Source organism: Chenopodium quinoa, unplaced genomic scaffold (assembly GCF_001683475.1).
Source record: "Chenopodium quinoa cultivar QQ74 unplaced genomic scaffold, ASM168347v1, whole genome shotgun sequence".
Taxonomy (NCBI): Eukaryota; Viridiplantae; Streptophyta; class Magnoliopsida; order Caryophyllales; family Amaranthaceae; genus Chenopodium; species Chenopodium quinoa.
The window spans coordinates 3,408,559-3,423,273 of NW_018743616.1; the positions used below are offsets into that span (position 1 = coordinate 3,408,559).

The 14,715-nt window shown below is 34.3% G+C and overlaps 1 protein-coding gene across 1 annotated transcript; it reads left to right on the top strand.

Moving 5' to 3' along the window:
• The first annotated feature begins 8,975 nt into the window (after positions 1–8,975).
• On the top strand, positions 8,976–12,562 carry LOC110683087 (transmembrane protein 258-like). The gene is made up of 4 exons (XM_021859437.1): positions 8,976–9,108; positions 9,212–9,318; positions 12,089–12,167; positions 12,269–12,562. The coding sequence occupies exons 1-4, from the start codon at positions 9,106–9,108 to the stop codon at positions 12,314–12,316; spliced, it is 237 nt and encodes a 78-aa protein (XP_021715129.1). The 5' UTR covers positions 8,976–9,105; the 3' UTR covers positions 12,317–12,562.
• Positions 12,563–14,715: the final 2,153 nt, after the last annotated feature.

The window sequence follows — 14,715 nt, forward strand, 5'->3', positions numbered from 1 at the left end:
ATTACTTTAAAATTTAATGTTTATGATTTATTAGTAATTGGTATAATTTTATTTTTTTTTAATATGAATTTACAAATTGTAACAAAACGGGGAAAAAAGGCAAATTGGACTTTGGATGTGAATAATGCGTACTTTATATTATTATTACTTGAGTTGAGAAAATTGTACAATGATAACAATGATAAAAATCATACAATGATGGTATTAAACAAAAATTGGAAAATGATAAAATTGATATTTTTAAAATCGTACAATATACAATAATTGTTTATTCTTCTTCTCCTTCTTCTTGCTCGTCTTCGTCTTCGTCTTCGCCTTCGCCTTCAAGGTCATCGGCTAGTTGCATAGATTGGGAACTAGCCGAACCCGAACCGGAAGCGGAGGTTCCTTCTTCGTTGTCGTTGTGGTCGTAAGAACGGTCTTGTGAGCGATTTTCCGCATCCAACCAATCTTTGAAACACACGCACATTTCTAGTGTTTCGGGTTTTAGACTTGTTCTTCTATCATCTAAAACCCTTCCGGATGCGCTGAAAGCTCGTTCGGAGGCGACGGAGGAAACTTGAATAGCAAGAATGTCTCGTGCCATTGCCGCCAAAGTTGGATGCTTCGAGCTTTGTTGTTTCCACCATGCAAGGAGGTCGAGGCTTTTTATCTCATCGTCGTCCATGCCTTTGGTGAAGTCGTAACTCAGGTACATCTGCAACTCCGAGACGTCGCTTTGCGTTCTCCTGATTGATGAATCACCTGAAAACCTTGAAATCAAGTTAGTAGCTTGTGAAAATAAATGTTTGGCCTTCTTACTTACGTTTTTGGATGGTTGGGAAGGCCCTGAGCGAGGAAAGGTGCCATATTTGGCTTCATAGACTCTATATAAAGCAAAAAACTGATCCTTCACATTAGTCTTATAGTTTTCTACATCATCGTCAAGAAACATGCATTGAAAGTAAATGTCAACTAACATAAATGTGTTTTCATACTTTTGCCTAGGATCTAATATGGAAGCAAAAATATAAATCAAAGGAATCTCACTATAATATTTACGCCACTTTTTTTCCATTGCTGGAAGATACTGATCATAATCACTTTGATGGCGATGATCAGCGAAAAGTTGGGCGAGTAAGCATGCATTAGAAAGAAAGTTTTGAGCACAAGGATTGTAAACAGTAGAAAAACAATACGTCATGTTATATAATAACTGTAAAAATTGCATATATCTTTCACAGTTATTCCAATCATCATCATACAAAGCATTTTGTGGAAATTTTTGGTTGTAAAATAATGTTAACGGGCCCTTGTACTCAATTGCCTTTGTTAACATGTCATAGGTGGAATTCCACCTAGTTGGGCAATCGGTTCTAATTTTTATTACCCTTATATTTTGTTGTTTTAGAAAACTCTTCCATTCTTGGTATCTCATGTTAGAGCTATTAATAGACATAATAGCATCTCTGATTTTGCTGTAGTATGGGCCAATTGCCCGAACTCCATCCTGTACACATAAGTTAAGTACATGGCAAACACATCTAGTATGAAGAGCTTCACCGTCTAATAGTACATCGGTTAAGTTTTGTTTGATAAGATTAGTTGTGTATGTCATAAAGGTTGCATTATCAAAAGTCATAGACATCATTTTATCTCGAAGGTTGTATTCGTCTATTGCTTGCATTAAATGGTGAGCAATGTTAATGCCGGTGTGTGGGTATTCCTGCATTTTGAAATGTATTATTCTTTTTTGTAACATCCATTGATCATCTACCCAATGGCAAGTCACACATAAATAGTGATATTTGTAACCACTATCCCAAGAATCGGCTGTTAAAGATACTCTACAGTTAAGGTTACTCAATTCGGCTTGTAACCGGACTTTGTACTCTAGGAAATTTTTCATTGCGGCGGAACGAACGGTTTTCCTAGAGATTCTTTTATGTTGGGGTTGTAGTGCTTTGTTAATGTAGGTGTTGAATGCGTCACTTTCCGAGAAAAGAAAAGGTTGTTCGGCGTGTACTATCATTTTTCCTAGTTCATCCCTATCCCTCTCATAGTTGTATGTAAAGCCGTATGGATGGAATTGGGAAATTTTGGGCTGGGTTGGATCACTAGCTGGTTTTGCACAAGCTTTCATGTGTCTAGATAAGTGTCCCGTCCCGTTTTTGGTAACTGTCGTGAATACACTATTACATGTTTTACATTTTGCCCATTGTTCACCATCTTTACTTAGGACAAAATAACGCCATACCTCACTCCTTCGGTTTTTCAAAAGTAGCATCTCAGTTTCGGTTAACCATTCATGATGTGTGTGATGGTTAGTAGTGGGACTAGTGGGAGTGGCAGTAGAAGGGGTAGAACCGGAGGGAATTCGGGTACTTTCTTGGCTACCTTGGCTAGAACAATAGTTTTGTTGATCACCGATATAATTAGGTGGAAATTGGTATGGTGGTAGTGGAAATTGGTTTAGTGGTGGTGCTGGAAATCCCGACGTATTATATGGCTCATAGCCCGGGGGGAAGTAAATGGGGTCATTGGTTTGACTCGTAATTTGGGGGCTCGTTGTATTTGGTGGTTCCCTAGAACTACTACTACGGATAAGTCGGCCTTTCCCCCTAGACCTAGATGATGGGTTGTTCGATGCCATAATTAACAATTAATTTTTTAATAAAAAGTGGTTAACTATAATAATAATAATTAATAACAACAATTTTAACAATAAAAATATCAATAATAATAATTAATAACAACAACTATAACAATAACAATAACAACAAAAATAAATAATAACAACAATTGTAACAATAATAATAATTAATAACAACAATTATAACAACAACAATAACAATTAACAACAATAATAATTAAACAAGATTATTCTAATAATAACAATAAAACAATAATAAATTTAAGATTAGTTTAGATCTTACAACCGTGCTTCAACGCTCCACTAATTACGATTACGAACTTTTTAATTTTTTCCGATATTAGGAAAATAATTAGAGAATTTAAGAGAATAATTAGAGAATTTAAGAAAATAAGGATTATTAGAGATTTAGAGAATATAAGAGATAAGAAGAAGAGATTGTGATTTTGTGATTTGGGAATGAAATGGAGGTGAGTATTTATAGAACTTTTGGGGAGCAAATTGGCAAAAAACTAGCCGTTTTTTAGCCGTTTTTTTGGCTTATTAAGGAGCTAGAATAAACGGTAACATTACCATTGGCCCGCGGGCCGTTCCGGGCCGTGCCTGCGGGCCGGCACGACGGGCCAGCACGGCGGGCCATGGCCGTGCTCGTGCCGGGCCGTGCCTGGGAATTCTCAACCCTGTCCGTGGCACGGCCCATGACACGGGAGTTGAACTTCGTGCCGTGCCGTGCTTGAATTCGGGCCGTGCCGGGCTGCGCCGAACGGCGTGCCGTGCCGGGCGGCACGCGGGCCAACCCGGCCCGTGCCCAGGTTTAATGCTGTCGATAGAGATGACACTTAGTTCATTTGGGTCAGGTCTTTTTATGCCCTATAAATAAACAATAAAAATAGTCTTTTTTAGATTACTAATTCCTATCCCCCTACCTGTTATTCCTCTATACAATTCACCATATACAAAGTATAAAACAAACTGTAGTATTATTGTATGACATGTCATTCATGGTGCTGTTTTTTCCCTCCAACTTAAAAAAAAATCTAATTTTTTTAAATGTCCCTTGATTGATTAAGATTTTCCATATATCTATACCAAATTTTTTAAATGTCCATTGATTGATTAAGATTTTCCATATATCTATACCAAAAAAAAAAAAAAAAAAAATTACCATATATTTACCAAATGAGAAAATCATTAACTAACATTATACATATATATTTATACAATATAATTTTTTTTATTTTTTTATTTTTTTTTTATAAATGCAATGTCTCCTATGTTATTAAGGAAAATACATTAAACAAAATAATTTTACATTACAACTGATTCACTTATACATTCGAAGTATATTACAATAGGACCTATAAAAGTGTATCAAATTAAAAATCTCAATTTATAACCTATATTATTGTCTTTTCATTTTGGTAATCATATTCAATTTGTATACAGTTAACTAGAATATATATTTGTATATATCTTCAAAATATACTAGGTAAATATTTATATGGAAAATTTGATTTTTACTACCACTAAAAAACACCACTTTGATTTTTACTACCCATTTAAAATTTATTTTATTTTACCACCACCAAAAACACAAAAAAATTGGTTTTGTTACCGCTTAACATTTTCCGCTAGGGTTATATTAATGGTCAACCATTAAATTATTTTTCCTTGATTTGCGTGCCGAAAAATGTTCCGTTAAGATTTTAGAGGGTCATTTGAGCTCTTAAAGATCCAAATTGAGATCGGAATTAGCAAAAAAATAACGTAAGTGTCTTGTTTTGCTTGTCAAAAAACATTAAGATTGCGTGCAACTATTCTTTTGCCGCGAAATTGCTTCGGGGTAAGGTTTTGGGGGTCATTTTAGTCCTTTTGGGCCCAAATTGAGCTTAGAAACGCCAAAAAAAATTATATAAATACCTCGTTTTATGTTTCAAATTATGTTAATTACGAGATTAATAATTTCGAATTAATCACACAAAACGAGACATTTATGTTATTTTTTTGTCAATTCTAAATTCAATTTGGATCCTGAAGGGATAAGATGACCCCTTAAAACCTTACCCGAAAATTTTTCACGGCAAAAGAATAATTGCACGCAAATCGATGTATTTTATGACATGCAAAACAAGACATTGATGTTATTTTTTGCATTTCCGAGCTCAATTTGGATCCTTAAAGATTAAAATGACACCCTAAAACCTTCACGGGACATTTTTTGGCACGCAAAATGAAAAAAAAAATATATTAAAGGCTGACCACTAACGGAAAGCGTTAAGTGGTAGCAAAATCTTTTTATATATATATATAAATATATATATATATATATATATATATATATATATATATATATATTTTGTGATAGTAAAATAAAAATACTTTGTAAGATTTTAAATGGGTAGCAAAAATCAAAGTGGTGCTTTTTAGTGGTAGTAAAAGTCAAAATTTCCTTTTTATATACTTCCTCCGCTCTTTTATTATTACATCACAAGGATTTGGCACAATTTTTTTGGTAGTGGAAAAAAGGATGAGAGAGAAACGTAGAAATACAAAATTGTCCATTTGATCGTATACATAAAATAAAAAGTCAAGTGTTGAACAGCAAGGATATATTAGGTGCAATATTTGTGAAACTTCTTTAAAAGGCAAGTGGTGCAATATTAAAAAGCCGGAGGAAGTGTACTACTACCTTCTTTTTTTAGCTGACACGTTTTGACTTTAGCACTATTCATACACTTCCTTTTGACCGTGTTTTGTGATTTATACGAAATGAAAAATATATTCATGTGGGGTCTTTAGATTCGTCACGATGTATATTTTCAAAATATCAACTTTTTATAATTTTTGGTAATAAGTAATTAAAGATATTAGCGGTTGAATTTATGCATTGACAAACGTGACTTAAAAAACATGTCAACTAAAAAGAAACGGAGGAAGTATTATATAAGGTAATTAGATTAATATTACAGTATTATTAATGATTACAGTAATATTATCATTCTTTTTTTTTAACTTTATTTTTTGGCTATAGAATTCATTTCATTAAAAAAAATTATTTTGATAACATATACGAAGTATATATAAAAAAAAAATACAACGATGAAGGTTTATAACTTTGATGTCTTTGGTATTGGATATACATTAAATTTAAGTTATTTGGTTAAAAATAATTTTTTGTTAAAACATCATAAAAAAATATAGTCCGATATAAAATTTAAGATGGGACTTTAGCTAGTTAATTAATAAATACGGGTATTAGTCTACAAGTTTTTATCTGTGCTAATTTACAGGATATGTATGTAATTTTCTTAAATTACGTGAACACAATATAATTAGCCTTTTAATCTGCTTTTGAAATCAAAGAAAGGACATTTGTGGGGAGTAAATGAAAGATCTAGGTTGAAGTATACATTACCATCTTGCGCCAGAGCAGCATCATGGACAGAGCACACGACGAACACAAGTAGTAAAGCAGCAGCTAAGTTGGTGCTACGGATGAACTTAGCCATATTTTTCCTATATGATACTATATTTTTGTGTGATTAATATTGTAGGATTTGTAGATTACTAACTTATAAAGGGATGCTACATGTATTTATAATCTCTTCCTTCAATCTTGCCGGCCTAATTAATATTACTCCACAGTCCACACTATACAATATGATATGGCTGGCAAGATAATTATCAAACTTAACATGAGATTATGCAAATCATCAAATAATATTTGTTAAGAAAGTCCTGGTTCATCACTCATTTCTCCCAATTGATTGATTATTATTATGTTTTTTTTTTTTTTTTTTTTTTTCTCATAGTAGTGGGCTAGTGGCTAATCACGTTGTTGACTGTGCCTCGAAATCAAAGAAGAATAGCGATTACCTGAATTTAGATGCACACATCTCTCAATCTAAATACGATTTTAAGTTAAAAGATGAAAGTTTGTTTCAATAGACTTACAAAGACTAGTCATAAGCCTATTTATGATAAGAAATGATAAAATCTAATGACCATTTAAAGATGAAGCTTCTTTCACCACCAAAAAAAAAAAAAAAAACCTGTAAGTTTGAAGCTAAAAGTTTTCACTCAAAGGAAGTTTGCTTAAACTTCTCTTCGCTCTAGTTTTTATTTTTGCATCTTAATTTTGTTTTCTTTTTTCGAGTTTTCTTATGATGTGATTGGGTTAATCATGGGGACTAATTAAAGATTTCTGTAATATTATATTATATATATATATATAAAATAAAAAAAAATCATTAGATGATCATTTAGATTGAGCCTTGTAATCCTCTTGTAGTTCACCATTTGAAGTTTTCAAAAGCTCCAAAGTCCTCTACTCGTGAAATAGAATAATCGAACCATGTAAGGCCCTGTTCACTTCACCTTAAAATAATAATATTCAGTTAAATAATAATAGTAAAAATAATAATATTCAGTAAAAATAACGTCAGTTCAGCAAAAATAATGTCAGTTCAGCAAAAATAAGTTCAGTTCAGTAAAAATAATTTCAGTTCAGTAAAAATCAGTAAGTTTAAAAAAGAAATATAAAAGAGAATCGGTAAAATTAATTTCAGTTCAGCAAAAATAATTTCAGTTCAGTAAAAATAATTTAAGTTCAACAAAAATAATTTCAATTCTATAAAAATAATTTCAGTTCAGCAAAAATAAGGTGAAGTGAACGGGGCCTGAATCCTTGTATTTGCTGACTATTTTTCCACAAATATACATCGCCTATTTCAAAACATACACAAACCTAGGGAATTAGAAGAGATTACATGAAAGTGAACCCCTAATAAGAACTTGTAATGGTACAATTGGATGATCGATGTCACACATGTATAAATTGGCTTTTCCCATTTGTTGCAAAGTGCAATCGATAGTCCATTTTGCTCATTTGTCACGCATAACCAAATCGGTTTCACTCGATAGTCTTTAATTAGTGAGGTGATTCTGGGATTGATTTTCATTACTTGTCTTTCCTAAAACAGAATATGTGAGCAAGACTTGAACTCAAGACCAACAAGTCTTAAGTTACAAGTCTAACCATCTAAGTTATTCATTTATTGTGCTTTTCTATCAAACAAAATTATAGGTAACCTGTACAAGATAATTAGGGGTTGTTTGGTTGGGGGTATTCAAAAAAGGGAATGGGAATCGACGGTAATCATTCCCTTTGTTGTTGTTTGTTAGGCCTCTTTTCCAATTCCCTTTACCTCCTTCATTCCTTCAAATCCCTCCAAGTTCATTCCTCACCCCCCAAGGTATTTCCATTCCATTCCTTGGCCACCACCACACCACCATACCACCACCCTCCTACCCCACCCACATCACCGGAAACCGCACCACCGCCTACCCTTCGCCACACCTCCCCCACCCCTCGCCGGCCATCCCTTTAACTCCCTAGAAAAAATTCCCAAATCTCGGCCATCCCCTCAACTCCCTCGAAAAAAAGTCCCAAATCTCGTCCATCTCCTCAACTCCCTCGAAAAAATTCCCTAATCTCGCCCCTCCCTAACCCTTCGCCGAAACTCGCCGCCCCTCCCTAACCCTTCGCCGCCCCCTGAAACTACCTTCCCTCCCCGGAAAACCTTCCCCATACCCACGCATAGCCCTTGAAAACGCCACCCCCTCTCCTCGAAAATGCCACCCCAACCCTAGAAACCCTTCTAAGTCGACCGCCGTGTAGTTGGAGGGGTTAGGTCTGAGTGGCGAGGGGTTAGGGATGGGCGGCGAGGGGTAGGGATGGGGGTTAGGGTTCCGTCGCTGAAGAAAGTGAGGGTGTGTGGGTGTGGTGGTGGTGAATCTAATGATTCCCATTGTTTTTTTACAACCAAACAACATACTTCCTCCGTTCTTTTTTTTATCGCATCACTTACTACTTTAGGAAGTTTACTTATTATTGCATCATTTCCTTTTTAGGATAAAAAATATCTGTGTTCACACTGCAAATACTTAACATACCCTTACTTTTTCACACTTACTTTTTATTTTATCTTACATTACATGGACAATTTTGTATTTTTACGTTTCTCTCTCTTACTTTTTCCCACTACCAAATTTTGCCTCCAAAACCCCTATGATGCAATAAAAAAAACGGAGGAAGTACTACATTTGAGGGATTTTCATTCCATTCCATTTCATTCCCTTTGTTCATTCCATTCCATTTACCCCGTGCAAACCAAACGGCCCCTTAGTGTTTATAAGTCTTTTTCCAAGTTATGAAATTTCAAAATGATTATCAAAACTCTAAGAAAAAACAGTCGGACATGATTAGAAAACTAAACAAGTACAAACTAGCATTCGAGGCATTGTCCGTGCCATACATTAGTTAGTTTTTTTTTTTTTTTGAAAAAAAAAAAAATCCATAAACCTCAAGAGAGTGTAGCGCGTGCATCACTTCAACCTGTTTCAGTCTCCCAGAGTTCGCTGAAGCAACACAAAAACCTTCAGCAGATCGCGATTTCTCTTCGTCATCTCTCATGGTACCAATCTCTCTCCTCTATTTCCACTCGTCTTCTTCTTCGAACCTATATTTTTAATCAATCTTTGATCTGTACTTGTTTCTCTTTTAATGGTGATTTTCAGGCTCATTCGGCAAAACCCATCACTAGTCCTGTTCCTCCATCGTTGTATCCTACCCTAGCTTTCTTTCTCCTCGTTTTTGGGCTCATTGTCACTGCTTCTTTCTTTATGTAAGTCGATCTCTTCTTATTCTTCTAAGTTTTTCTATTTCATTGAGTAATTGTTGGTTAATTGGGTTGGATTTTTTTTTATTTTATTTTATTTTTTATATACTTTTCGTTGTGATTTTGTATTTTAATTGGTGGGTTTTGCTGTGAGATTTTTGTTTTGAATTGGGATTTTCTGGTTAATGTTATATGGATTGGTATGTATGTGTTTTTTGTGATCTGAATATCTGAATTGGGTATTTTGATAATGTAGTTATACCAAGATTGATTGATTGAATTTGTTCAAAAAGAAAAGATTGATTGATTGAATTGTTAAAATCGTTAAGGCCTAGACCTTGTGAATTTAATGATTCCAAACCTGGCGTCTCGCTGTAATTCAATTTTTATGTTTGTTGATGCCCTTGTTGGGTTATGTTTGTGGTAGAGTTCAAGTAATGTTATTGCAATGGAGATTATATTTCATTTAGTATGTAGAAGTGGGAGGTTGGGATGCCAAATTTTATGCTTGATTGGGAGGAGCTGAACTTTTGGAGATTGAGGATGCAAATGAAATTTCAGTTACTGTCGCAAAATGGGGGGAGATGGGGTAGGGGAATTGGGAAGGGCTTATAGGCTGTTCATCAGTAATACTCATACATCAGCACCTGATGAACTTATGAGCTTTTATGAGTTCATATTGAGTCCGGCCATTCACGACAACAACTGGAATCTTTGCATAGGCTTGTGCTTTTTTCATTGTTATTTGCCAAACAAATGTCTCTTTTTTTTTTCTTCCTTCAAAATTTTCCACTCACTTTTACCTAACCTATGTTTTATTCACATTTAGTAGTTTAAATCTTCAGGCTACTCTACAGTGTATGTTGTGCTTTTTGTATCTCGTAAATTTTAACTCTCACAAATTGGTATACTTCTTCAAAATCCTTAACTAAATTCGCTCTTTAGTTGGGTTTAAATTTTAAATGAAAATTGTTTGGACAACAAATTGAAAGGGGAGATAGGAAGAATTGAAGAAGTGAGCTTTAGACAAACAAATAGAAGAGGAGAAAGTAGGAAGAACCAAAGAAGTGAACATTAGGTGGAGGGTTTTATTTTTCTCTCTCCCATTTGATTTCCTGCACTTGAAGGTTTGTATTCCTTTTAGGGGCTATTCGGTTCCTATAGTGGTATGGAGTTGAATCAGGAATGAAACCATGATGGTATGGGGTTGAATCAAGAATGAAACCATGATGGTATAGGTTTGGAACTTAATTCTTAATACCAAGTGTTTGGTTTATTCTTTTATTTGATAATACTTGAAGTATTGGTATAAGCCAAACCCACCTCCCCCCTTTGGTTTCTAAACCCCATATCTTAGGGTTTGAGGTATGGGTTTAAAATTCATAAAATCATCAACCAAACATATGATGTGGGTTTAAATCATTCTAAACCCATACCTCATACCTATATTTCGTGAACCAAACACCCCCTTATTGTTATCAATGACATATGAGGGTTTTAGAATGTGTAGGGAATAGCATGCCTAGTGTATACGTGTATGAGTCACGAATGTATTGCTGTGAATCTTACAAAAAGACTTAGATCTTACACAGGTTTCTTTTGCTCCTGTGAATCCAGTCAACTGTAGATGGATATGCAGGGAATTTGATTAAGGTAATAAGGTTCCAAAAAATTTGAGGTTGGTAGTTAGGAGTTAGGATTATCTTTAAAAAGACTCGAAGTCTCTAAGGTTTTGAAAGTTATCCAACCTCAGATCTGGCCAGTAAATTAGGAACTAAAGAAGAATTAGTAAACACTGAACTAAGTATGACAAACTTTACAGTGAGTGCATTCCATCTCCACATGATGATTTATGATGGTGCCTGGATTTTACTCTGTTAAGTGTACTGACAGTAATATGTTTTTTTTTCTACTATATAAAAGTAGTTGTCTTATTTTAAGGATGCAAATTTAAGTTGTGGGTAGTAGGACATTTTTTAAATTGCTTGTATGGAAGGATAATAAATGACAATGTTGAGATGTATAAAAAATGAAGCAATTGTAGTATAGCATGATAAAATCAAAGGCATGTTTGGCAGTACCTTTCAGAGTTTGACCGAGACAAAACTTTACTTGTTCCAACTTCCAAGTATCAGTCTTTGATAGAGTAGTGGGGAGCAGTTTGAGCACTAATGTTATAGTATAAGATAGGATTTTGCATAATGTATGATTAGTATCTAGGGTATTATTGTGTCAATCTATGTTTTTTTAGATTTTTTTTCTAGATCTAATTTTCTTGTGCATTTGAAACCTGGTCGTGCTGAATACTAATATACTTGTATAAGAGTAAGTTTAACGTCTAACCTCTAACTGGCTCAACATCTTACTGCTAACATTAATTGGTGATCAGCTATTGCTAATTAGCTAAACAATGGTGTGATTTTCCAAACTGGCTGGAAGTGTTTGAAATGCTCGGAGTTCTTATCTTTCAATTTGGATGCAAAGGTGAAAATTATCTTGGAAATCCTAAGTGAAAGTAGTATGGATTAAAATTCATGTATGTCACATTGACCAATAGAGGTCAGATTGTCAGAAACATTTGTGCAGCACTAGTTGTATAAGAGAGTTAAATACTGATTTGGACTACTTGGTGTTTGGACTTCGGTTTGATTTAAGTATGGATTCCGCTGCATTCATCTTGTATGGTACTGGTTGATCAATGTTGATTACCTCTGTCTGGTTATATGGTATCATTGTTATTGTTTGTTCCACATATTTACTCTAATATTTATTGTAGCTATGCGGCTACTTCTGCTAAGAAGAATCGAAGTCTTGCTAAAGAACTCGTCACTGGAGGAGTTGCTTCTGTGTTTTTGGTAAGCAATTATGTATCATCTAGTTTATATAATTTAACTATCTGAAATTGATAGCCCTGTAGTCCCTCTTGAATTGACGCAAATCTTTGTCTCTGTTGCAGGGCTTTGGATCTTTATTTTTGCTCCTATCAAGCGGTGTTTATGTCTGATTTTTAGTGTTTAATCCATCTGTTTGATATAGAGTATTGAGTAATAGTTAAAGTTGGCCATGTTTTGACAATTTTCCAGTTCACTGTGGCTTATGAATCATGAACTGTAATGGACCTCACCATGGTTTCTTCCATGAATTGGGTTGATCAACAATGCTTTATTATGGGGGGACTATACTTTTTGATATAAGGTTAAATTTTCAAAAGTCTAGTATGAAGAAAGAAGTTCACTAGTGTTGGCTGAAAGACAATTCAAAATTCAATTGGCGGATGAAGTAGGATAAACTTTACGACTTATTACATGATTTATATCACATTAGATGTTTGAATCCATCTCTTTATAATTCATGAGAAATCTTCATCATTTACACTTTGTCTAGATAGAAGGAATTGCAGGGAAAGGCCGAAAAGGAAGGGGTGGAGGAATTAGCTATATTTCCAAAATTGAGAATATTTGGAAGATAAATAATCTTCAATGATGATACATGACCAATATACCCTTACCTAATTAACTTTATTTTCTATCTCCTTTTTGCTAACCCTATTTTTTCTTTCCTCTCCTTTTCTCTCACATGAAGGGGGTTCAATCCCCAAGTTGGGGTTTCAACCTAATATTTATCTCTCTTTTCAATTCAATCACACACATGCATATTGTTGACTCTCACCAGTCACCATGCATGCGTGTGATCAATTATTTGGATATGCATTATGAATTTAATACGTAGTATTTAACTAGTATCTCTCTTTTCAAGTCACTAGAAGGATGTAGACTTACAAGAATGATAGTTATGGATTCAATTGCATATTTATTCAGACAAGTACATGATAACAGTTCAAAAGGGTTATGGGAATGCCAACGGACATTAAAGTTTGTGCCAACGAAGATGAAAGATATTACTAGAACTTATGTCGCCTTCATCATCGTGAACGAGGTGTTTGAGAAATCATCTTTTGGTGCGCGTGATAATGTGTAGGCACTTTTACTCCATGAAGGATAGTTAGGCATCCATTTGGGATGTCGTGGGAAGTATTGATGTCAAGTAAGTTTTTTCATTTCAAAGCAATACAATGTTGGCAGTTATGAGATCGAGATTGGGGATGGTAATTAAGAGCATTCATGCCAATAAACATTTTTTTGAATTTATCAATCAAACAAACTACAAATTTTAATTTTAATAATAGTCCACAAGGGAAAAAAAAAAAACAGGATTAATCAAATACTTCAATTTTTAAATCAAAGATACAAGATAAAATCATTGGTTAACTTCTTCTCCTACTTCAAAAATTAGCAGCACCTTTCTGAAGAAACGAAAATCAATGTAAGTTTACAATTGCTTTAAAAAAAAAGGATTGTAATTCAAGATTCTGATGGAAAAAGAAAGAGGAAAGAGAGAGGGGAGAAGAAAAGCACATGAAGAAAACCGAAAAAACTAATAGAATCATCTTAAGTTGAAGAATTTATACGGAGTAAATAAGGCGATAAACAGAGTCGTGTTGGAATTGGATAGCTAGCCAAAGATACCTGGTCCAGCTAATAAATTGTCGATTCTTAAAGGTGTTAATTTGGCTCCCACTTAGTTGGTCTAATCAGGTCGAGTTTATTTCAATGTGTTCATATAAGTCGAAATTTATAATGAGTCAGTTTCAAATTAAGTCAAATTTAATTGAGTTGGGTCAGTTTTTAATACATTTAGGGCTTTAGGGTTCTAATCAGGTCAGGTCATGTTCGAACAAGCTGATCAAAAGGACTAAAGTCACAAAGTCACAAATTCACAATCATCTCTCTTGATTCGGCTCCCATTGATCTTCATGAATAATGTTTTTATGTATATCAAATGGTGATTTGGTAAATAACTCGAACAGTGAACGAACCACATCAACAATCCAGCTGTAAACTGCCCAAGAAATTGTCACTAACGTCGCTTCCCTATTTCCTCCATTGAAGCTTCTCATGCTTTCTTCTTTCCTCCATTGAAGCTGCTCATGAACCACAATGTCTTTCACCATAACCAAAAACCCTAATAGAAAGTGGAGAAATAAAGGGCATAGTTAACCCCAAAGGATATAGATATCATCCTCCTCCATTAACATTGCTTGTGAGCTTCAATTTCGGCATTGAAGCGAATGATTTCGTCATTGAAGTTCTTCAAATCCTCCGTCCTCCATCAACGTCATTGTTCAGGAGAGTTAACAATGTTACTCCCTTTTTTATCCCTAAAATTATAAATTTACCCATACTTTAATATGTAAATTGACAATTATACCCTTAAATAAACATTTCAAGTTTATAGCGGAGATAAACTTGTACCAAGTATTTTCTCATCTCTCTTACAGTGGTATTCGTACTCCAATAATTCCAGAGACAGACAAAATAAATAGGGATTTGTTAAACATCGCCC